Source organism: Rhinopithecus roxellana, chromosome 3 (assembly GCF_007565055.1).
Source record: "Rhinopithecus roxellana isolate Shanxi Qingling chromosome 3, ASM756505v1, whole genome shotgun sequence".
NCBI classification, from domain to species: Eukaryota; Metazoa; Chordata; class Mammalia; order Primates; family Cercopithecidae; genus Rhinopithecus; species Rhinopithecus roxellana.
The window spans coordinates 63012373-63037579 of NC_044551.1; the positions used below are offsets into that span (position 1 = coordinate 63012373).

Sequence of the window (25207 nt, forward strand, 5' to 3'; positions counted from 1 at the left end):
ACATCTATTATAATGCCTAAAATTAAACAGACTGACCATACCAAGTGTTTGCAGGGACACTGAGCAAATGGAACTTTCATACATTGCTGGTAAAAATGCAAAACGGGGGAGCTGTTCTGAACCTATTCTAGGGGCTGTCTAACTTTTGAATTGTTCTTTGCTCAATTAAACTCTGTTACATTCAAAAGTAAAATGGTGCAACCACCACTTTGAAGAAGAGTTTGACAGCTCCTTAAAGACTTAAAAATACATCTACCCTGTGACCTAAGTATTTACTCAAGAAAAATGAAAGCGTTTATGTCTATATAAAGTCTTTTCAAAATTTTTTTATAAAAAAATGTTAATTTTTGATTTTAAAATAAAAAGACAGGGGCATTCACCATTTTTCCCAGGCTGGTCTCAAACTCCTGGGCTCAAGTGATCTGCCAGCCTTGGCTGTACGAAGTCTTATACACTAATATTCACAGTGGTTCTACTTGTTAACAGTCCCAAACTGGAAAAAGCCCAAATGTTCACAACTAAGCGATGGATACAGTATAGTATATACATGCAATGGAACACTACTCAGCAATAAAATGGATGAAAATCAAAATAGCTATGCTAAGTAAAAGAAACATGACAAAAAAGGTACTTATCATTCCATGCTTCTAAAATTCTTAAAAATGCAGGCTAATCTATGGTGACAGAAAGTAGATCAGTGGTTGTCTGGGGACAGGACAAGGAGGGATGAGAAGGATCACAAAACATCAATCCAACTGAGGCCACTATGCTATAAGGAAATCCAAACCAGCCCACACATTGAAACCACATAAAGAAATCTTCATGAGACTACTTGAAAACAAGAGATAGCCCGCCAATCCCTAGTTGCTCAGTCCCCAGCTACTGAAGCTCTAGCAACTATGTAGGCACAACCACGAGACAGCTGCACGAAAACTGCCCAGCAAGGCCCTCACAAATTCCTGACCCACAGAAACAATGAGAAATAATAAAATGTTCTTTGTTGTTTCAAGCCACTAAGTTTTGGCAGATTCGTTACACAGCAACGGCACCCAGAACAGAACATCAGGACTGCTTTTATATCTGATTCTCAGTCACTTCCAGCAGCTGAGATTTCTCAAATTATTCCCAACACCCTGCCATCTTCTACCTTCTCTTACCACTTCCTGAAACTTCCACTGTGCTTCCTTAAGTAAATAACAAAATCCCACTCTTTAACCTCTGAATCATCCCTTCATTTCTCGCTCTAAGTAAAATCCAACTCCCCGAGGATGTCTTTTCCTTCACAGTCATCTCAAATGTCAGATGTTTCCTCTTTTCTCCTCCACACTCTTCATATCACGGTACCTAACCGAGATGTGGGAAAGAAATCTTCCCTGCTCCTTACTTGCACTTCCAGATTATTCTCCTCCATTCCCCTCTAAAAATTCCCAGCTTTGAAAATCCTGACAAAAAGTAGCCAGACATGGTGGTCAGTGCCTGTAGTTCCAGCTACCTGAGAGGCTGAAGTGGGAGAATCACTTGAGCCTGGGAGGAGGTTGTAGTGAGCTGTGATCGCGCCACTGCACTCCCATCTGGGCAAAAGAAAGAAGCCCTGTCTCGGGGGGGGGGGGGGGGGGGGGGGGGGGGGGGGGCGGGGGGGGGGGGGGGGGGGGCGGGGGCGGGGGGGAGAGAAGGAAAATCTTGTCACCAGACTCACAATCTATTATCACTTCCTACTGCAGTCATCTACAGCATCCTGAGTCACTCTTCCTCATTCCTTAATATTTACATTGCAGTTCTCTCTCCAACACTGCCACACTGCCATAATTTTTGGTGATTTAAATATCCATGTAAATGATCCCTTCAACTACCCTATATTTGCAGGGTTCTAAACTCCTCTCCACCACAATCTTGTACATCCCATGATGTGGTTTGGCTCTGTGTCCCCACCCAAATCTCATGCTGAATTGTGATCCCCAGTGTTGGAGGTGGGCATGATATGAGGCGACTGGATCATGGGGGTGATCTCCAATGATTTAGCACCATCCCCCAGTGCTGTCTCCTGATAAGAGTTCTCACAAGATCTGGTTGTTTTAAGGTATGTAGCACTTCCCCCTTCTCTCTCTCTCCTGCTGGTCACACGAAGACTGTGCTTGCTTCCCCTTCACCTTCTGCCATGACTGTAAGTTTCCTTAGGCCTCCACAAGAGAAGCCTGTACAGGCCGCAGAACTGTGAGCCAACTAAACCTCTTATCTTTAATAAATACCTGGTCTCAGGTATGTCTTTGTAGCAGTGTGAGACTGAACTGACACATCCCCAAATCTCAGCTACTCACTCGCTTCAACAGTATTTATTATAACCCATAACCACAACCTCTCCATAAATGCAGTTTCAAGAATCCCACTCTCTTAACCATCACCTTCTAGGCTCTGCAACTTACTCCTACTAGCGGTTTAATGGGGACAATCATTCCACTTCACTAGGACTGGCAATACATTGATCCTCTCACTTTTTTTTTTTTTTTTTTGAGACAGTCTCGTTCTGTCACCCAGGCTGGAGTGCAGTGGCATGATCTCAGCTCACTGCAACCTCCACATCCCAGGTTCAAGCGATTTTCCTGCCTCAGCCTCCTTAGTAGCTGGGACTACAGGCACCTGCCACCACGTCCAGCTAATTTTTTTTTCCCCGAGATGGAGTCTTGCTCTGTCGCCCAGGCTGGATTGCAATGGCGCGATGTCAGCTCACTGCAACTGCTGCCTTACGTGTTCAAGTGACTCTCCTGCCTCAGCCTCCCAAGTAGCTGGGATCACAGGCATGCGCCACCACACCCAGCTAATTTTTGTATTTTTACTTTTTAAGATGGAGTTTTGCTCTTGTTGCCCAGGCTGGAGTGCAAAGGCATGATCTTGGCTCTCTGCAACCTCCGCCTCCCAGGTTCAAGTAATTTTTCTGCCTCGGTCTCCCGAGTAGCTGGGATTACAGATATGTGCCACCACGCCCGCTAATTTTTGTATTTTTAGTAGAGACAGGGGTTCACCATATTGGCCGGACTGGTCTCGAACTCCTGACCTTGTGATCTGCCCCGCTCGGCCACGCAAAGTGCTGGGATTACAGGAGTGAGCCACAATGCCCAGCCGATCCTCCCACTTTTTAAACTGTCTCTTAGGGTCTTAATATCCTCATTTCCTTTCTTAGCCAGCATAAATTCCACGGTCAATTGTTAAGATAACTGGTTTGTACTTCTCCCCCTCACTTCTTCATATCCACGTGGTAAAACTACAACCGTATTAATTTCAACTCTCCATTTACTCTGTGGCTGCCCTCATACACACAATCTTGCTGTCTGGTCTCCTTCAACTCATGACTACGAATCTCAAGTAGGCCTTTTATGTTGCCTAGCAACATTTCCACTAAACTTCCCTGTCCAATCCTTGCCCACTCTTTTTTTTTTTTGAGACGGAGTCTTGCTCTGTCGCCAGGGCTGGAGTGCAGTGGCCGGATCTCAGCTCACTGCAAGCTCCGCCTCCCGGGTTTACGCCATTCTCCTGCCTCAGCCTCCCCAGTAGCTGGGACTACAGGCGCCAGCCACCTCGCCCGGCTAGCTTTTTGTATTTTTCAGTAGAGACGGGGTTTCACCGTGTTAGCCAGGATGGTCTCAAACTCCTGACCTCGTGATCCGCCCGTCTCGGCCTCCCAAAGTGCTGGGATTACAGGCTTGAGCCACCGCGCCCGGCCCCTTGCCCACTCTTCTAAAGAACTATCTACTTCCCAACTTCTCTTTCCTCTCTCATCCTAGCTCCTAGCTGATAACCTTGCTTCTTTCACTAAGAGAACAGTAAGAATCAAGAGAACTTTCAAAATCTCCTGCCATCCTATCTGCCCATTCACATATCATAGATGTGTAACTATATAGCTGTCACCAAAAGAACCGCTAATGTTTCCAACAAAGGCCAAATCCATCCCGTCTTACCTACTCTAGGACATTGCTCTAGCAATTCTCTTCTTTCCAACATCAACTTTCCCATTCTTATCTTTCCCATCAAACCACAAACATGCTGAAACACCTTGCTCCCATCTTAGTGCAGTGGCTCACACCAGTAATCCCAGCACTTTGGGAGGCAAAGGTGGGAGGATAGCTTGAGCCCAGGAGCCCAAGGCTGTAGTGATTCATGATTGCGCCACTGGCACCCCAGCAGCCTAGGCAACAGAGCAAGACCCCCCTCTCTCAAAACCACACACACAATTAAAATTCCTCTTAACTCACTTTCCCCTCCATTTATTGCCCAATTTCTCTACCCTCCATTTATAATAAAATTTCGTGGTGGCTCACTCCTTCAGTCCCAGCTACTCCAAAGGCTGAAGCAGGAGGGTCGCTTGAGGCCAAGAGACTAATGCTACAATGAGCTAGGATCACGCCACTGCACTCCAGCCTGGGCCACAGGGAGTGACCTTGTCTCTAAAAAAAAAAAAATTTTTAAATAAAATTCCTTGAAATATGTCTACCGATGTTTTTGTTTATTTTAAGACAGGGTCTGGCTCTGTCACCCAGAGGCGCAATCACAGCTCACTGCAGCCTCCACCTCCCTGAGCCTTCCAAGACCTGAACCTTCTAAGTAGCTGGGACCACAGGCGCGCACCACAACGCCTGTGTAAATTTTGTGTTTTTAATTTTTGTGGACTCGGAGTCACACTATGTTGCCCAGGCTGGTCAAATGTTGCCTTGGATTTCTCTTCTCCTATTCTCCAACTCACTCCAGTCAAATTCACCCCCACCATGCTATGCCCAAGACTGAACTCCTGAGAAATCTGCTCTACTGGCAATCTGCTCTTTCCTATCTCAGTAAAAAGCAACTGTATCTTTTCAACTATTCAGGATAACCTCCATTATCGAATCTATCTGAAAAACCTGTTGCCTCCGATTTCAAAATATATCCATAATCCAAATACTTTAACTCTGTTAATAACATCTTGATCTAAAGTCCAGATCATCTTAACAGACTCCTAAGTGGTTTCCCTGCTTCACCCTGGCCTAATGCCCTCACCTCCCCGACACCAGCCAGAGACGGGTGAACAAAATAAGTTACTGCCAAGTCGCGGCAGGGCCTCCACTCAACGCCATCAAGGAGCCCAAACTGCTCGAGGAAGGAGCTTACGGATGGGGTTCGCAGGGAACGGAGTGGGAAAAGACGTAGAAAAACGCGGACAACTCCAGTGAGCGGATTGACTTGATGCCGTCCCGCGGCTGTGGAAGGAGAGTCTGGCCGGAAGAAGGGTGCTGCGAGCGCCGGTAGGGAGACTGCGGGGTCCGCGACCTCACCTGGCCTGTGCCGCGCCGGAACAGCACGGAATCCTCCTGCTCCAGGACGCCGCCACCACTGCCGCCGCTGCTCATCGCCATGGTAAAGTTGGGGGTGCGCAGCGTGGAGCCCCTTCCCTTCTTCGAGTGACGACTTCCGCCGCCCGGGGCTTCTGGGAGCGGAACAGCACGGTGGCCTGGAGGACCGCTTGAAGTAACTTCGCACGCTTTGTACGAGTGGTTATCGCCCTCCCACCTTTGTGGCGTGTAATTTTAATTTCCCTCAATCCTTTCATTTCACTGTGTTATATATTTCCTTTCTTTTTTTTGTTTTTTGTTTTTGTTTTGAGACATAGCCTCGCCCTGTCACTCAGGCTGGAGTGCAGCGGCGCGACCCGGCTCACTGCAGCCTCGATTTCTTGGGCTCCAGTGATCCTCCCACCTCAGCCTCCCCAGTAGCTAGGACTATAGGCGTGCGCCACCACGCCCAGCTATTTTTTGTATATTTAGTTGAGACGGGGTTTTGGCATGTTGCTTAGGCTGGTCTCTAACTCCAGTGTGTGTGTGTGTGTGTGTATTCCCGCCCCCCCCACCCCCGCCCACTGGAAAAGTAAATGGTAAGCTCCTACTAGGAATTTAAAACCTGCTTGATCTATATAAAGACAAACAAGGGAAGACAAACATGGGGGCGGGAAGGAAGGCAGATCCTTAAACACTAGAAGACATTTGATCCCCCAACCTTTTTTGTTTGTTTTGAGACAGAATCCCGCTCTGTCACCAGAGTGCAGTGGCGCCATCTCGGCTTATTGCAGCCTCGACCTCCCGAGCTCAAGCGATCCTCCCGCCTAAACCTCCCAAGTACCTAGGACCACAGGGGCGCGCCACCACGCCCGGCTAGTTTTTGTATGTTTTGTAGAGGCTGTGTTTGCAGCATATTGTGCAGGCTGGTCTCGAACTCCTGAGCTCAAGATATTCTGCCTGTCTCTGGCATCCCAAAATGCTGGGATTACAGGTGTGAACCACCTTGCCCAGCCTCCAGTATTTTTTTTTTTTTTTTAAACAGAGTCTTGCTCTGTCACCCAGGCTGGAGTGCAGTGGCACGATCTCAGCTCACTGCAACCTCCACCTCCCAGGTTCAAGCAATTCTCCTGCCTCAGTCTCCCGAGTAGCTGGGATTACAGGTGCCCGCCACCACATCTGGCTAATTGTTGTATTTTTAGTAAAGACGGGGTTTCACCATGTTGGCCAGGCTGGTCTTAAACGCCTACCTCATAATCAATCTGACCACCTCGGCCTCCCAAAGTGCTGGGATTACAGGTGTGAGCCACTGCACCCGGCCTCCAGTATTCTTTATTAAGCATCTACAGTTGCTAAATGGCTTACATGTACATAGTATATATATATATAAAGTCTATCAAAGGAACTTTGAGGGCTTCCCCCCAAATACCCTTGGCTTCTATATAGTATACAAGAAATATCTGTGGAGGAAGGGGAGAATGGGATGATGTTGGCCAAGTGTACAAAAATGGTAACTAGGTAGAGGTAATATGTGGAATGTAATCATTTCACAATGTATATCTAAACATCAAATTGTACACCTTAAATATATACAATTTTTAAGGGTCTGGCGTGGTGGCTCATGCCTGTAATCCCAGGACTTTGGGAGGCCAAAGTGGGTGGATCACTTGAGGTCAGGAGTTCGAGACCAACCTGGGTCAACATGGTGAAACCCCGTTTCTACTAAAAATACAAAAATTAGCCAGGTGTGGTGGTGCAGGCCTGTAATCACAGCTACTTGGGAGGCTGAGGCAGGAGAATCACTTGAACCCAGGAGGCGGAGGTTGCAGTGAGCCAAGATTACGCCACTGCACTCCAGGCTGAGTGACAGAGTGTGACTCCATCTCAAACAAATAAATACATACAGTTTTTATATGTCAAAAAAGTTAAATTGTCACAAGATAAAAAAAAAAATTTAAATCTCATGTCAGGAGAGTAATGTGCCAAAGGTACATCTCATAAATCAACATGAAAACCCAATTATCACACTTATGAACTATGAAAGGATCAAGATAATTTAAAAGCCAAAAAGGCCGGGCACGGTGGCTCACGCCTGTTATCCCAGCACTTGGGGAGACTGAGGCAGGCAGATCACTTGAGGTCAGGAGTTTCAGACCAGCCTGGTCAACATGGTGAAACCCCATCTCTATTAAAAATACAAAAATTAGCCAGGCGTGGTGGCACCCATCTATAATCCTGGGTACTCAGGAGGCTGAGGCAGGAGAATTGTTTGAACCCGGGAGGTGGAGGTTGCAGTGAGCTGAGATCGCACCACTGCACTCCAGCTTGGGCGACAGAGTGAGACTCTGTCTCAGAAAAAAAAAAAAAAAAGTCAAAAAAAATGTGAATTTTTGTAAAGCTTGCTTATATTTTTCTCAATCATAAAAATTCTCACAATTGCATTTGACGTCAAAATTTAAACAAATTACATGGACATATTCCATGATGGTTAAAAAAAGAAATTTAAACAAAATATAGAACCAGGTTTCTTTTTGTTTGTTTTTTAAATTTTTTGTTTTTGAGATGGAGTCTCGCTCTGCCGCCCAAGCTGGAGTGCAGTGGAGCGATCTCGGCTCACTGCAACCTCCACCTCCTGGGTTCAAGTGATTCTCCTGTCTCAGCCTCCCAAGTACCTGCGATTACAGGAGTGCACCACCACGCCCAGATAATTTTTGTATTTTCAGTACAGACGGGGTTTTGTCCTGACCTTGTGATCCACCCGCCCTGGCCTCCCAAAGTGCTGGGATTACAGGCATGAGCCACTGTGCCCAGCTGTTTATTTTTATTTTTATTATTTAGAGATATAGTTGACATACTATAGAATTCATCATTTTAGAGAGTACAATTGAATGGTAGATTGAATGGAAACCTTAGTATATTCACAAGGTTGTGCAACCATCACTGCTATCTAATTCCAGAACATTTAATCACCCACAAAAAAAACTCTGTCTCCTTTAGCAGTATGCTGCCATGCCCAGCTCTTTTTTGGGAGAGAAGGAGTCTCCCCATGTTGTCCAGGCTGGTCTCAAACTCAGTTGCTTAAGCAGTCCTCCCACTTGAGCCGCTGTGCCCAGGCCTGAGTTACTATAAGAGTTACTTCATATGATAGACAAATCATTCAAAACATAATGAGGTAAACTGCCAAAAGAAACCATTTTACCAGATTTGAAGGCACTTAATGTAAATGCTGAATTTAATTTCATGTACTGGAATCAGTCTTTTTTCATATGTAATTTTCACACCAAAAATCTCTCTTCAGTGACTCTTGGACCTCTCTCATGATAAAGTAAATGATGCTGGGGCGGTGGCTCACACCTGTAATCCCAGCACTTTGGGAGTCCGAGGCAGGTGGATGACATGAGGTCAGGAGTCTGAGACCAGCCTAGCCAACATGGCAACACCGCATCTCTACTGAAGATACGAAAGTCAGCCAGGAATGGTGGTGCATGCCTGTAATCTCAGCTACTAAGGAGGCTGCAGCACAAAAATCACTTGAAACTGGGAGGTGGAGGTTGCAATGAGCTGAGATCATGCCACTGCACACCAGCCTGTGAGACAGAGCAACACTCTTGCCTCAAAAAAAAAAAAAAAAAAAAAAAAAAAGGACCAAGTATGGTGGCTTATGCCTGTAATCCTAGCACTTTGGGAGGCTGAGTGGGAGAGAGAGGATCATTTGAGCCCAGGAGTTGGAGACCAGCCTGGGTAACATGGTGAGGCCCCATCTCTACAAAAATTAATTAGCTGGGCATGGTGGTGTGGGCTTGTAGTACCAGCTACTCAGGAGGCTGAGGCAGGAGGATTACTTGAGCCCAGGAGGTCAAAGGCTGCAGTGAGCCATGTTTTTGCCACCGTGCTCCAGCCTGGGCAACAGAGCAATACCCTGTTTCAAAAACCAAAAAAAATGGTAGTACCTACATGTGAAGATTGCATATAATAAAGATTGTAAAGCAGAGAGAAAAACTGCACAGTTCACCAAAAAGAAAATCCAAATGTCCACTAGAGATCTGAGAAGATGCCCAACCTCTAGAGCCAAGGAATTACAAATTGAAAACTAAGATAACATTTCAGGGCCTGGCATGGTAGCTCATATCAGTAATCCCAGCACTTTGGGAGGCTGAGGTGGGCGGATAACTTGAGGTCAGGAGTTGGAAACCATCCTGGCCAACATGGTTAAACCCCATCTCTACTAAAAATACAAAAATTAGCTGAGCGTGGTTGCAGTGCCTATAATCCTAGCTACTTGGGAGACTGAGGCAGAAGAATTGCTTGAACCTGGGAAGCGGAGGTTGCAGTGAGCCGAGATCGTGCCAGTGCACTCCAGCCTGGGTGACAGGGTGAGGCTTCATCTCGAAAAAACAAAAAATTTCAGGAATATACCTGCCTTTAGTGAAAATAAGAAGAAATTGTGAACCAGGCGTGGTGGCTCATGTCTGTAATCCTAGCACTTTGGGAGGCCGAGGCAGGAGGATCTTTTGAGCCCAGGAGTACAAGACCAGCATGGGCAACATAGGGAGACCCTGTCTCAAAAAATTAAAAAATAAAAAATAAAAAAATGTGAATAGTGTCACAATGAATAAAAAAGAAAAAAGAAAAAATTAAAAAGAAAACCCAGAAAAACTAACACACCATTTTCCACCCTGTTTGGCAAAACTATCAGGAATAGTAATCTGATGTTAGCAAAGTATGGGGAAATGAACTTTTATCCTCTTATTGAAAATATCTGTTTATAGTCTGGCATGATGACTCATGCCTGTAATACCAGCAAATTGGGAGGCCAAGGTGGAAGGATTCCTTGAGGCGAGAAGTTTGAGACCAGCCTGAGCAATAAAGTAAGACCCCATGTCATTAAAAAAAAAAAAAAAGAAGAAGAAGAAGAAGAAGGAAAGACTGCCTGGCGCAGTGGCTCATGCCTGTAATCCCAGCACTTTCGGAGGCTGATGGGGGGCGGATCACTTGATGTTGGAAGTTTGAGACCAGCCTGGCCAACATGGTGAAACCCCACCCCGTTTCTACTAAAAATACAAAAATTAGCTGGGCGTGATGGCAGGCACCTGTAATCCCAGCTATTCAGGAGGCTGAGGCTGGAGAATCACTTGAACCCTGGAGGCAGAGGTTGCAGTGAGTAAAGATCACACCACTACACTACAGCTTGGATAACAGAGTGAGACTCCATCTCAAAAACAACAACAACAAAACCCAAAACATCTGTTTAAAGTTTAAGACATGTATACCTGTGAAAGTTGATTACATAAATTTGGTCATTCTTGAAATACTCAACTAAATCAGACTTGAAGGGCCAGGGGGAAGAAGCATTTGGGGTACACAGCATCTGCTTCAAGAATTAAATTTTCCACAAGTCCAACTGCTGAAACAGCCTTCTGTATCCCTAAGACCAGTTTTACCTAATAGCTGCTGAAATGAACTGCCATGACTCTAAGACTGGTTTTACCTACCACCATCACTCACCAATCAGAGCTTGCTAGCTCCCACAAGCTCTAGTGTGAATGAGCTTTCTTCCAAAACAGTATGTAACACTGTTCTTTCTCATAAAACCCTGAACCTTCTTTTTTTTTTTTTTGAGACAGAGTTCTGTTCTTGTTGCCCAGGCTGGAGAGCAATGGGGTGATCTCAGCTCACTGCAACCCTCACCTCCTGGGTTCAAGCGTTTCTCCTGTGTCAGCCTCCTGAGTAGCTGGGATTACAGGCATGCACCACTATTCCCAACTAATTTTGTATTTTTAGTAGAGACGGGGTTTCTCCATGTTGGTCAGGCTGGTCTCAAACTTCTGACCTCAGGTGATCCACCTGTCTTGGCCTCCCAAAGTGCTGGGATTACAGGCGTGAGCTACAGCGCCCAGTCCCAACCTTCCCTTTATTCTCCTGATCATAACAATGATCAGCCTGGTCTGTGTGTAGGCCCTGAATTGCAGCTCTTGCTTACCAAATTTTAGAGATTTGTCTCTATATGGTATTTGGCATTGACATAACTATTTCCTAGGAATTCTATCTTTAAAAATCCATTTTTGCTTTCGGCCGGAACCGCCATCTTCCAGTAATTCGCCAAAATGACGAACACAAAGGGAAAGAGGAGAGGCATCCGATATATGTTCTCTAGGCCTTTTAGAAAACATGGAGTTGTTCCTTTGGCCACGTATATGCGAATCTATAAGAAAGGTGATATCGTAGACATCAAGGGAATGGGTACTGTTCAAAAAGGAATGTCCCACAAGTGTTACCATGGCAAAACTGGGAGAGTCTACATTACCCAGCATGCTGTTGGCATTGTGGTAAACAAACAAGTTAAGGGCAAGATTCTTGCCAAGAGAATTAATGTGCGTATTGAGCACATTAAGCACTCTAAGAGCTGAGATAGCTTCCTGAAACGCGTGAAGGAAAATGATCAGAAAAAGAAAGAAGCCAAAGAGAAAGGTACCTGGGTTCAACTGAAGCACCAGCCTGCTCCACCCAGAGAAGCATACTTTGTGAGAACCAATGGGAAGGAGCCTGAGCTGCTGGAACCTTATTCCCTATGAATTCATGGCATAATAGGTGTTAAAATAAATAAATAAATAAAAGACCTCTGGGCTGAAAAAAAAAATTCATTCTTATAGAAATGAAAGCACCAGTAACTGGGAATAAATATGATAATCTACCTCACAGAATTGTTTGTAGTGGCAAAAGTTGCAAACATCCTAATTGTCTAGGAGTAAGGAAATGATTGAATAAATTACTGTACATCTATACTAAAGTTAAATCTGTAAGTACTGAAGTATAAGCATGGCTATTTTTTTTTCTTTTTGTGGAAACAGGGTTTCACTGTCACCCAGGCTGGAGTGCAGTGGCACCATCTTGCGTCACTGCAACCTCTGCTTCCTGAGTTCAAGTGATCCTTGCACCTCAGCTCCCAAGTAGCTGGGACTATAGGCACGTGCCACCACACCTGGCTACTTTTTGTTTTTGGCTTGTTTTTTAATTGGTATGTTTATTTAAAATATAGACTAATGGGCCGGGCGTGGTAATCCCGGCTCACACCTGTAATCCCAGCACTTTGGGAGGCCGAGGCAGGCGGATCATGAGATCAGGAGATTGAGACCATACGCGCTAACACGGTGAAACCTCATCTCTACTAAATATACAAAAAATTAGCCGGGCATGGTGGCGGGTGCCTGTAGTCCCAGCTACTCAGGAGGCTGAGGCAGGAGAATGGCGGGAACTCGGTTGGCGGAGCTTGCAGTGAGCCAAGACTGCCCCACTGCACTCCAGCCTGGGCGACAGAGCAAGACTCCATCTCAAAAAAAAAATAAATAAAAATAACAATAATAATAATAAAATAAAATGTAAACTAATGATCCTGTGCTTAAATGTCATTGTGGTTATGTGCTGATGTCCGTAAAACATAATTTATAAGGGACTCTTCATAAATACACTCCAGACAGAAGGGTAAACAGAAATGACTGACAAGACAGTGCCGTTTCAGACATACTTCCTTTAATTATTAATACTTGCTAGAAAATGGAGTTTGACATTATCTACAATTATACCAGTATTCACAGAGGCCAACTGTCATAGGCATAAGGGCACACCATGACCAGGAGGCCTTGTTTCAGACTTCCCAAATATTTTTATGTTTTAGCTATTAAGATCAGTTACCAGAGCCAAACTTGTTCTTAACAAGCAGATTTTTTATGTCCATTCAAAGAGTCTCTTACACCTTTCTGGGCCTATTTACTTGCAGAGGGCAGTAGAAACTGTAACCAGATTCTTCATATCATGCATTCACATGTGATGTCCAATCTTCATATGCTGTCCAATTTCTTTAAGATAAAAGGAGTGACTCGCAGCAGGGCCGCGTAGATGAGAAAGTTCCGTATGGAGGAGATCATATCCTCGTGCATCTTCCGTTTCATCTCCTTGGGGTCCAGCTTCTGGGTAAGGCCCTCAATCTGGAAGATCGGGGCTCTGACCAGCCTTCAGCCGCCTTGCTCTGCTCTCCCTAGCGGCCCCCTCACACCCGGAACTTGGCCTATCCCCTCCCTTAAGCTAATTTTTGTATTTTTAGTAAAAACGGGGCTTCACCATGTTGCCCAGGCTGGTCTTGAACTCCTGAGCACAAGGGATCTACCCATTTCAGTCTCCTAAAGTGCTCAGATTATAGGCATGAGCCACCACGCCTGGCCCAACTTGGCTATTCTTTTTTAAAGTGCTAACTTATGGCCGGGGGCTGTGGCTGTAATCCCAGCACTTTGGGAGGCCAAGGCGGGTGAATCACGAGGTCAGGAGACGGAGACCAGCCTGGCCAACATGGTGAAACCCCGTCTCTACTAAAAATACAAGAAATTAGCTGGGCGTGGTGGCAGGTGCCTGTAATCCCATCTACTTGGGAGGCTGAGGCTGGAGAATCACTTGAACCCGGAAGGCAGAGGTTGCAGTGGGCAGTGATCACGCCACTGCTGCAGTCCAGCCTGGGTAACAGTGCGAGAGTCTGTCTCAAAAAAAAAAAAAAAAAAAAATTACCTGGGTGTGGCGGTGCATGCCTGTAATCCCAGCTACTAGGGAGGCTGAGGCAGGAGAATCTCTTGAATCCAGAAGCAGACATTGCAGGGAGCCGAGATCGCACCACCGCACTCCAGCCTGGTGACAGAGCGAGACTCTGTCTCAAAAAAAAAAAAAAAAAAAAAGTGCTAAGTTACATCTAAGTTTCCTATTTTTGTTTAAAAAAACTCCTTGTAGTGGGTTGAATGGCGGACCCCAAAATGATACATCTGTCCATCTGATATGCATGAATGTGACCTATTTGAGAAAATAGTTTTTATAGATGCAATTAAGGATTTCCAGATAAGATCATCCTAGGTTAGAATGGAACCTAAATCCAATAGCAAAAGTCCTCATAAAAAGAAGGGAAGAAGACAGAAAAGAAGACCACAAAGACAAAGGCAGAGATAGGAGTTATACTGCCATAAGCCAAGTAATACCTGGAGCCACCAGCAGCTGGAAGAGGAAAGCAAGGATCCTCCCTTGGAGCCTTCAGAGGGAGGTGTGGCCCAGCTGACACCTTGCTCTCAGATTTCTGGCCTCCAGAACTGTGAACAGAAATATTTCTGTTGTTTTAAGCCAATAAGTTTGTGGTAATTTGTTACAGCAGCTCTCAGAATCAAATACATTCCCACATCCCTTATTTATGTGTATGTGTGTGTATGCATGTTTGCATGAGCACTGAGAGAAGTATACCATTTTTAACATTGGTTAGTTCAGGGGAATGAGACTGGCTTATTGAAGGCTGAGAGTATACGTGTGTGTATATAAATTGAGTGTATTTAAATTAAGTATACAGAAGTAAATTAAGACCACAGTGAGATACCACTACCTCCCACCAATATGGATAAAGGACTGATAATACCTAATGCTGGTATGGAGCAATGGAACCTTCATTTATTGATGGTGGTAAAATGGTATGGTCATTAAAAACAAACTAAAACAAAAACAACAAAAATGCAATTGTTTGATGGTACCTACTAAAAAAAGTGTGTATATGTGTATATAGACACACACCCTATCACCCAGCAATTCCACTCCTAGCATATACTCAGTAGATAGTGTGTTTAAGACCACCACAAGATATATAAAAATGTTATGGTAGCATTATTCATAACAGCCCCAAAGTGGGAGCAATTCAAAGATCCATGAAATGTAGAGTAACTAAATTATGGTATATTCATATAACAGGATGCTATACAGCAGTGAAAAAGGCTGAACTGCTGCGTAGCAGCAAAATAGAGGATTCTTGCAGACATAATGTTGAGCGAATGAAGCTAGGCTCACTACAGCACATACCGTGTGATCCCATTTACATAAAATTCAAAAACAGGCAAAACTATTTATGGTGATAATCAGTTGGGATGCATTATCTAAGACGGTGCTGGAAATGTCCTTTATTGTGATCTGAACATAGTATTCATATACGAGTCATTGAAATATACATTTCAAATGCTGGCTGTTTATTATTTCATTGGGATAAAAGCCCAAAGAGTTAGTTTTCAAAGAGCTGCTATTTAGAATTTATGGATATTTAGAACTTATTGTATTTTCCCAGATTTTCTATAATGAGCAAGCATTGCAGTTTGAGGGTTTGAAAGGTTTGTAGAGACAAAAATTGCATAAGCTGCATGATTATTTCTCACACTTCAGATACTTACCACCTTCATGATTTGCCATATCATGTATTTTTAAAAATACATTTTTTTCTTTTTTTAGATGGAGTCTCGTTCTGTCACCCAGGCTGCAGTGCAGAGGTGTGATCTCAGCTCGCTGTAACCTCCTGAGTTCAAGTGATTCTCCTGCCTCAGCCTCCAGAGTAGCCGAGATTACAGGCACCCACCACAATGCCTGGCTAATTTTTATATTTAAAAATATAGCCGGGCACGGTGGCTCACGCCTGTAATCCCAGCACTTTGGGAGGCCAAGGCTGGCGGATCACCTGAGGTCGGGAGTTCAAGACCAGCCTGACCAACATGGCGAAACCCCGTCTCTACTTAAAACACAAAATTAGCTGGGCGTGGTGGCTCATGCCTGTAATCCCAGTACTTTGGGAGGCCAAGGTGGGGAGATCGCCTGAGGTCAGTTCAAGACCAGCCTGACCAATATGGTGAAACCTCATCTCTACTAAAAATACAAAAATTAGCTGGGCGTGGTGGTGTGCGCCTGTAGTCCCAGCTACCCGGGAGGCTGAGGTAGGAGAATTGTTTGAATTCGGGAGGTGGAGGTTGCAGTGAGCTGAGATCGCGCCACTGCACTCCAGCCTGGGCAACAGAGCAATACTCCATCTCAAAAAAAAAAAAAATACAATTTTTAAAATTTAGTCTTAGCTTTCAATAAGAGGGATTAAAATCTATTATTTTAGTCTGCTCAGCATCCATTCTCCCTTCTTTTGGCAAAGAATCCTAAATTTTTTGGGGGGATGATATAGTTTGGCTGTGTCCCCACTCAAATCTTGTCCTGAATTGTAGCTCCTATAATTCCCGTGTGTCATGGGAGGGAACTTCTTAAAAACAAAAAAAACTAAAAATACAAAAAAAAAAAAAAATTAGCCGGGCGTAGTAGCGGGCGCCTGTAGTCCCAGCTACTCAGGAGGCGGAGCTGGCGGTGAACCAAGATGGCGCCACTGCACTCCAGCCTGGGCGATGGAGCGAGACTCCGCCTAAAAAAAACAAAAATGAAAAAAAAAGTGAAGTTGTAAAAAAAAAGAAAACCTGTAGTAAGTTTCTTATCTTTCAGGAATTTATAGGGAAGTAGATTTGAGGATACACATTGTCATTCTCCTTTTCTCAGTGACAGTTTTATGACTTGGCCATCTCTAAAGGTAATATATTCCAATATGTAATTGTTACATAGCAAATACATTAGCTGATAAAGTTGTAAGAGGCAATATAATAAATGTTCTTACTCAACTCTGGTCTAAGAGATAACTATGACAATTTCATAAAAATAACAGACCGAGTATTTTTAAGTTGAGAGAGAGAGAGAGTATGTGTGTGTGTATGTTTTGAGACAGGGTCCCACTCTATCGCCCAGGGTGGAAGGCAGTGATGAAATCTTGGCTCACTGCAGCCTTGACATTCTGGGCTCAGGTGATCCTCCCACCTTAGCCTCCCAAGTAGCTGGGACTATAGGCGTGCACCACCACACCCAGCTAACTTTTTTTTTTGGTAGAGATGGGGTTTTGCTGTGTTGCGCAGGCTGGTCTCAACCTCCTGAGCTCAAGTGATGCACCTGCTTTGGCCTCCCAAAATGCTGGGATTATAGGCGTGAGCTACTGTGCCCAGCCTATATAAAATTTTTTTAAGTTTTTGGAAAATGTCAGAAATCAATGTTCTCTTTTAGCCCTATTTTCAAAAACAGGCTAGAGTTTGATAAATGGAACACAATTTCTTACACATGCTACTAACAGAAGAGGCATTCAAAAATAAATGACTGATGGCTGGGTGGGTGGATGACTTGAAATCAGGAGTTCGAGACCAGCCTGGCCAAGATGGTGAAACCTCATCTCTACTAAAACTACCAAAAATTAGCCAGGCATGGAAATGGAAGTTGCAGATTTTTTTTCTGTATTTTTAGTAGAGACAGGGTTTCATCATGTTGGTCAGGCTGGTCTCAAACTCCTGACCTCAAGTGATCCGCCTACTCTGGCCTCCCAAAGTGCTGGGATTACGGGCATGAGCCACCATGCCTGGTCCTGTAAATTGATTTCAGAGCAAAATTATACAAATGGATCTTAACTTCTATTATATATTTAAGTTTACTTCAAAGATCTACTTTATCCTTATCCTTAGAAACTGTGAGGAAAAAAAACTACGTTAACAAAGCTGATGACAAAGATTCTTTATTACATAAGAGATCCTATTATCTGATATTACCTAATAAATTATATATGAATGTTCAATAATAAAAATAATATTCACCAATATGTCACATGCATGGTTAGTGTTTTATTCTTTGAAGACTGTTTCTAAAACATCGCACTAAGTCAAGCTGAAAGGGTAAAGTTTAAAATAGTTTTTAAAGGATAAGTTATAACATATGTAATGACTGTTCACTCTACAAAATCTTGATCTTAGAGTTTATGATACACCCAGTTGGCAGAAGCACCCAGGTTTTCCAAATAGCCAGTCATCACTTTTCTCTTGTCTGCATAGACTTCTTCTCATTAGCTGCCTTCTGCTTTTGTTGCATGATCTCAGAGTCCCTACAATGAGGGAAAAGTCTATAAGTTGTTACAGAAAAACCAATTTTATATTCTCACTTGTTTTCTACACATAACCCATTCAGTGTATTAGAAGACAATTGAAAAGATGGTATAAACATTCTTGTCTTTCCATTTTCATGGCTGGAGACAAAATGGAAAGACAAAGACTGGAAAGACTTCGAAGTCAGATCTTACTCTGAATACCATCTCTGTTACAATGACTTTGGGCAAATAACCTCAAAGCCCTTACAAAATCCGAGCAATATGTATCAAGGTTGTCACAAGGAATCACTATGAATAGATAAAAGTGTCTGACATTAGGCAGCTACATGTAGAAATAATAGCTATTACTCCTGGTTGTTAACTAGTTAATTCATTCTAATTTTTTTCTTGAAAGAAGAGGCATTTTATGAACTCTCCTAGATATCCTAACTGGTATCTATGACTAGAATATAGATATTATGAAGGATTTCAATTTCTCACAAGCAAAAAAGCCCAAAAGCTAGTCACTGAAACTGGATTACACTAAAGAAAAGCTGGATGTTCAGGGTACTTTTTTTTTGTTTTTGTTTTTGTTTTTTTTTTGAGACGGAGTCTCGCTCTGTCACCCAGGCTGGAGTGCAGTGGCACGATCTCGGCTCACTGCAACCTCCACTTCCCGGGTTGATGCAATTCTTCTGCCTCAGCCTCCTGAGTAGCTGGGACTAAAGGCCCACGCCACCACACCTAATTTTTGTATTTTAAGTAGAGACGGGGGTTTCACCACATTGGCCAGGCTGGTCTCGAACTCCTGACCTCGTGATCCGCCTGCCTCGGCCTCCCAAAGTGCTGGGATTACAGGCGTGAGCCACTGTGCCCGGCCCTTAACCCTTTTCATCTCTGGTCAAACTGACACATGCCATATAAACTGTGAACTATGACCAGACTACTTTGGTTAGGTGATTCATGAATGAGTCCATGGACCCATATTTTAAAAATAGACTACACGGTCATGTATTCAACATCTACTGTGTGTCAAGCACTCTACCAGCTCTGGTTAAAGTCCCACAACTCTGACTTACTAAGCTCATATTTCAAATTTTTTAATTATTTATTTATTTTTTTGAGACAGAGTCTTGCTCTGTTGCCCAGGCTGCAGTGCAGTGGCACAATCTTTGCTCACTGCAACCTCCACCTCCCTGGTTCAAGTGATTCTCCTGTTTCAGCCTCCCAGTAGATTACAGGCATGTGCCACCATGCCCAGCTAATTTTTGTATTTTTAGTAGAGAGGGTTTCACCATGTTGGCCAGGCTTGTCTCGAACTCCTGGCCTCAAGTTGATCTGTTCACCTCGGCCTCCCAAAGTGATGGAATTACAAGCGTGAGCTGCTGAGCCTGGCTTGTTTTAACTTTTTGAGGAACTGCTAAACTGATTTCTACAGCCATGACAGTAAGACATTTCTGTAAAGCCAATAGCAAAAACAAAGGAATAGAAGAAAGGCAAAATAGGCCCGTGGCTCACGCCTGTAATACCAGCACTTTGAGAGGCTTAGGCAGGTGGATCACATGAGGTCGGGAGTTTGAAACCAGCCCGACCAACATGGAGAAACCCCATCTCTACTAAAAATACAAAATTAGCTAGGCATAGTGGTACATACCTGTAATCCCAGCTACTTGGGAGGCTGAGGCAGGAGAATCACTTGCACCCAAGAGGTGGAGGTTGCGGTGAGCCGAGATTGTGCCACTGTACTCCGCCTGGGCAACAAGAGCGAAACTCAGTCTCAAAAAAAATAAATAAATAAAAATAAAGAAAAGGCAAAATAACACAGCTACAGGCTGTTCTGCCTATGAAGTAGCCAATCTTTATTTCTTTACTTTCCTAATAAACTTGCTTTCACTAAAAAAAAAAAAAAAACAACACAGCTACAAAGAAATGAAGTACAGTGGAAAAACAACCATGACAGTTTCTTCCCTATCTGAAACCAAGCTCTGCTGTGCTTACTGTATGACCTTAGTAATGTTACTGAAGTTTAGAGCCTCAGTTTCCTATTCTACACATTAGTGTTAATACCATTTTTCAGGGTTATGATGAATAAATAATGCATATAGAACATCTAGTACAGAACTTAATAAGGAGTGCATATTTGGTAAACAATGACAATTTCTTTTTCTTTTTTTTGAGATGAAGTCTCGCTCTCGTCCCCCAGGCTGGAGTGCAATGACGCGATCTTGGCTCACTGCAACCTCCCCCTCCTGGGTTCAAGTGATTCTCTTGCCCCAGCCTCCTGACTAGCTGGGATTACAGGTGCCTGTCACCATGCCCAGTTAATTTTTGTATTTTTAGTAGAGACGGGGTTTCACCATGTTGGCCAGGCTGGTCTCGAACTCCTGACATCAGGTGATCCACCCGTCTCGGCCTCCTGAAGTGTTTGGATTACAGGCGTGAGCCACTGTGCCTGGCCAACAACGACAATTTCTGAACCAAGCTAGACTAGGTTCTCCAATAAAAATACTACTGCAGGGTCACTGATTTATACCATGTTCATTTTTAGTCTAATGTGAGTAAACAGAAATTGAAGGCAAAGCTTATCACTTTAATAATAAATGTTAGGGCCGGGCATGGTGGCTCACATCTGTAATTCCAGCACTTTGGGGGACTGAGGTGGGCAAATCACTTGACCCCAGAAGTTCAAGACCTGCCTGGACAACATGATGAAACCCCATTTCTACCCAAAATACAAAAACTATCTGGGATTGGTGGTGTGCCCTTGTAGTCCCAGCTACTCAGAAGGCTGAGGTGGGAGGGTCACTTGAGCCTGGGAGGTAGAGCTTGCAGAGAGGCAAGACTAAGGCACTGCACTCCAGTCTGGGTCACAGAGTAAGACTCCATCTCCAAAAAAAAAAAAAAAAACACCAAAAAAAGTGTCAGGACCTTTGCCTTAAATTAAGGTCTTTAATCTCATTAATCAATGATTCTTACTAGTGGCTGCACATCAGAATCACCTGGGAGCTGTTTTAAGTTCAGTTTAAGGTATAACTGGGTGGGGTGGGAGGCTGGAGGAGGGATAGCACCAGGACAAATAACTAACGTAAATGACGAGTTGATGCGTGCAGCAAACCAACATGGCACATGTATACCTATGTAACAAACCTGCACATTGTGCACATGTACCCTAGAACTTAAAGTATAATAAATAAAAAAAAAATTTTTAAAAAGGTATAACTGGGCCATCGCGGGGCTCACGCCTGTATTCCCAGCACTTTGGGAGGCTGAGGTGGGTGGATCACTTGAGGTCAGTAGCTTGAGACCAGCCTGGCCAACATGGTGAAACCCTGTCTCTATTAAAAATACAAAAATTAGCCAGGCGTGGTGGTGGGCACCTGCAATTCCAGCTACTTGGATTGCTGACGCAGGAGAATCGCTTAAGCCCTGGAGGCAGAGGTTGCAGTGAGCCAAGATCACACAACTGCACTCCAGCCCAGGCAACAGAATAAGACTGTGTCTTCAAAACAAACAAACAAAAAAAGGTATAACCGAAGTACAATAAAATTTACCTAGGGTGCTTTTTAATGCTCGACCTCAGACCAATTAAATCATAACTGGATGAAAGATAAATGTTTGAGCATAGAGATATCCCAATTACCCCGATTTGATCATTACACATACAGGTTTTTTTTTTTTTTTTTTTTTGAGATGGAATTTCGCTCTTGTTGCCCAGGCTGGAGCGCAATGGTAAGATCTCAGTTCACCGCAACCTCCGCGTCCCAGGTTCAAGTGATTCTCCTGTCTCAGCCTCCCAAGTAGCTGGCAGTACAGGTATTCACCACCACACCCGGCTAATTTTATGATTTTAGTAGAGATGGGGTTTCTCCATGTTGGTCAGGCTGGTCTTGAGCTCCCAACCTCAGGTAATCGGCCCACTTCGGCCTCCCAAAGTGCTGGGATAACAGGCATGAGCCACCACACCCAGCCAGTTTCCTTTTGTTCTTGCTGTTTTGAGACAGGGTCTCACTCTTGTCACCCAGGCTGGAATGCAGTGGCAGGATCTCAGCTCTCTGCAACCTCCGCCTCCCAGGTTCAAGTGATTCTCCTGCCTTAGCCTCCCAAGTGGCTGGGACTACCCAGCCCACATACAGGTATTAAAATATCACATGTACCCCCAAAATATGTACAACTATCGTAATTCAATTTTTTAAAAAACAAAAAATCAGAACTGAGCATAAGGCAAGGCTTGAGTAGCTGTCGAGGTTTCCCAGGTGATTCTAATGTGCAGCCAGGCTTGAGAACCCCTAACAAGCCACACTGAAGCACGTGCAGTCACTTACTCACTTAACCTCCAAGTTCCATATGGACAACATGATTTGAAAATAAAATTAAGCTTTGATTAGCTCTTTCAGAAACATGAATGTACTTTTTTTTACTTAAGCTGCAGTCTAAAGTATTTCTGTAGCAGTTTTACATTGGCACATATAGTCATATATTAAGGTTATGTACATGAATTCTCTCCAGTGCAATGGATCTTCAGAAATCAGCATAGCTAGCTATTATACATATACTTTTTGGCATCTTATTCAGAACTATTATCATTATATTAACAATTGAGTCACTTGTCATCCAGAGTAGTTTGGGTAGGCTGTCTGCTTTGAAAATGTTGTTACTCTAGCACCTCACAGTGTTTTGGATATGGAAGATGTTATTCTGCTGAATAAAGCTTTTTTTTTTTGAGACGGAGTTTCCTGCTTAGTACCCAGGCTGGAGTGCAATGGCGCGATCTTCACTCACTGCAACCTCCCCCTCCTCGGTTCAAGCGATTCTCTGCCTCAGCCTCCCAAGTAGCTGGGATTACAGGCATGCACCACTACACCCAGCTAATTTTGTATTTTTATTAGAGATAGGGTTTCACTATGTTGGTCAGGCTGGTCTCGAATTCCTGATCTCAGGTGATTCACCCACCTCGGCCTCCCAAAATGTTGAGCTTATGGGCTTAAGCCACTGCGCCCAGCCTATAAAGTTCTTATGGTTGTGGAGGAGCTGCATGAGTCTCTGCGAAACAAGTAATAGCTTCAGAGCTTTACGTGCTTTATCTATGGGTTGAGATAGCTACCCCACGTGGTTTTAGTCTGCCTGGCACAAATCATTAGGCCCTGTTCTACCGAGGGCTTAACAAAATGCTTTTTGTTCCCCAGAAATGAGGCCTTTTTTTTTTTTCAGACAGGGTCTAACTCTGCCACCCAGGCTGGAGTGCAGTGGTGCAATCGCAGCTCACTGCAGCCTTAACCTCCTGGGCTCAGGCGATTCTCCCGCCTCAGCCTCTGGAGTAGTCAAGACCACAACCATGTGCCACCATGCCTGGCCAATTAAAAAAAAAAATTTTGTAGATACAGGGGCTGGTTATGTTGTCCAAGTTGATCTCAAACTCTTGGCTTCAAGCAGTCCTCCCAAACTGCTGGGATTACAGGCATGATAAAACACACCCAGCCCAAAATGTGGCTTCAATCACAACGTCAGCGACTTTAGAATTAAATTAGTACCACTAACCTCTGCTTTCTCTGAGAGGCAGTCAAGCTGTCCTCTTTTCTCTTACCCTTGCTAATTTCCTGGGTTTTCTTCATGTTTTTCTGGCGGGCAAGTTCTCGTTGATTTCCACCTACAAAGTCAAACAGTCATGCTCTTTTCCCATCTCCAAAATTATTAATAATTCCAATGAACAGGTCTTGTTTAAATGCGTATTTAGTTTGTGTTTTAATAGATAAACCAGCAGAGTAACAGACTGATGGTGTTCCCAGATCTGACAAAAAGGAAGTGGCTTACAGGCAAACACTTAAAGACTTAAGAGTATTATCATCCCAATCAAGGTGGTCACTAGCTATAAATACCAGATATTTTAAAACAGATACTCGAATCTTGGGCCAGTATCCCAAAATAAGTTCTGGCTTTTGAGGGGAGTGGGTGGAAGGAGAAAGCTAGACACAGAGATCACAAGTTCAGCCCATCACTTGAGAGTTATCCTTATCCCCATGCAGAGGCGAAGAGGGATGGATGGGGACTGAACAGATTGAAGGTAACTCTGCGAAAGGCAATGTGGGCCCTTTACATCCTTATTCTAGCCACAACCCTGCAAGGTAGGCTTCATTGTTCTCATTTTGCAGAACAGACTGACCTAATACCTAGGACTAGTAGAAACGAGCATCAAATTTAGGACCGGCTCTAAAGCCTCCTGTTTTTTCGACTATTAGCTGCGAGCGCCAAACAAAAGAACCAGGGAGGCGACTCACTGGAGTTCCCGGTCCTCATTAGGCCTTAAGACTTGAAGTTATCAGCTATAAACCTCCTCCAAACAAGGACCCTCCCCGGGCGGCCGTGTCTACATCTCCGGGGTGTGTTCTTTACCGCCCAAACTCGCACCTAAGAGACAGGCACCCGTCCGGCCTGAGAAGCCGGACCAGAACTACCCGCGAGCTCTCTCTCTGCAGACTGAAGCTGGGATTCCCGCCCTGCGGGACCCAAGGGGATTCTCCAGCCGGACCCCGCCTCCCCCGCCCGCCGCGCCTCAGCGCTAGGCTCCCACGCCGGACGCTCCCGGCAGCTTCCCACCCCAGTCTGCACACTCACGGGCCATGCCGACCACCGAGGGAGCCTGGAAGAGAGCAACTGGGAAAAGCAACGGCTCCCTGGCACTCTGGGCTACTACTGTCACCACTGTTGTCCAAGAAGGCTAAGCCTGCCTGGGCCCTCCGCCCGGCTGCGCCCACGCTCTGCTCCGCCAGCGGCCCCGCCCACTGGAGGCCAGACAACAGCCGGCGGCGTGGCCGGCGCGTCACTGCGCGTGCGCGGCCGGGGCTCCGAAGCTCGGGGAGGCTTGGCCGCGCCAGGAGCCCTGCTGCAACACATGCCTGGGAGATCCCAGAGAGAGCCCAGAAAGCGGGTTCTGTTCTGACTGAGGGATAGGCGTGTGTGGATTTTCCCTACTGTGCACCAGGCACAGGGGCAGGGCTCCACCAGCTCCCCACCTTTTTTTTTTTTTTTGATAGAAAATGACAATAAACTCTACAATATATTACTTTTTGGCAAAGAACATTAGCTTTCATTCATCCCCTTGCGGAGGCGGAGAGTGGTGGATGGGAACTGAACAGATTGAGGGTAACTCTGCAAAAGG

General features: G+C 44.6%; 2 protein-coding genes and 3 pseudogenes across 4 annotated transcripts in view; 1 reads left to right on the forward strand and 4 right to left on the reverse strand.

Moving 5' to 3' along the window:
• The window catches only part of LOC104675640 (survival motor neuron protein), a 31247-nt gene extending 25713 nt beyond the window's left edge, over positions 1 to 5534 (reverse strand). Inside the window, exon 1 of the mRNA XM_010380246.2 lies at positions 5298 to 5534. Within this exon, the coding sequence (XP_010378548.1) occupies positions 5298 to 5378 (81 nt within the window). The 5' untranslated portion in view covers positions 5379 to 5534. The remainder of the gene's footprint in view (positions 1 to 5297) is intronic.
• A 1724-nt stretch (positions 5535 to 7258) lies between these two features.
• LOC115896729 lies at positions 7259 to 7341 on the reverse strand (annotated as a pseudogene).
• Positions 7342 to 11372: 4031 nt separating this feature from the next.
• Positions 11373 to 11879, forward strand: LOC104675641 (annotated as a pseudogene).
• A 920-nt stretch (positions 11880 to 12799) lies between these two features.
• On the reverse strand, positions 12800 to 24879 carry SERF1A (small EDRK-rich factor 1A). 2 transcript variants are annotated; one of them, XM_010380250.2, is made up of 3 exons: positions 24664 to 24879; positions 23590 to 23698; positions 12800 to 14413 (listed from the first exon to the last, which is right to left on the reverse strand). In XM_010380250.2, the coding sequence occupies exons 1-3, from the start codon at positions 24668 to 24670 to the stop codon at positions 14197 to 14199; spliced, it is 333 nt and encodes a 110-aa protein (XP_010378552.1). In that variant the 5' UTR covers positions 24671 to 24879; the 3' UTR covers positions 12800 to 14196. The 2 variants fall into 2 exon arrangements, with proteins under 2 accessions (XP_010378552.1, XP_010378553.1); XM_010380251.1 differs by lacking the exon at positions 12800 to 14413 and adding an exon at positions 17694 to 18072.
• LOC115896571 lies at positions 12801 to 13303 on the reverse strand (annotated as a pseudogene). Its single transcript, XR_004056490.1, has one exon. The product of XR_004056490.1 is annotated as a mitochondrial import receptor subunit TOM5 homolog pseudogene (transcript).
• Positions 24880 to 25207: the final 328 nt, after the last annotated feature.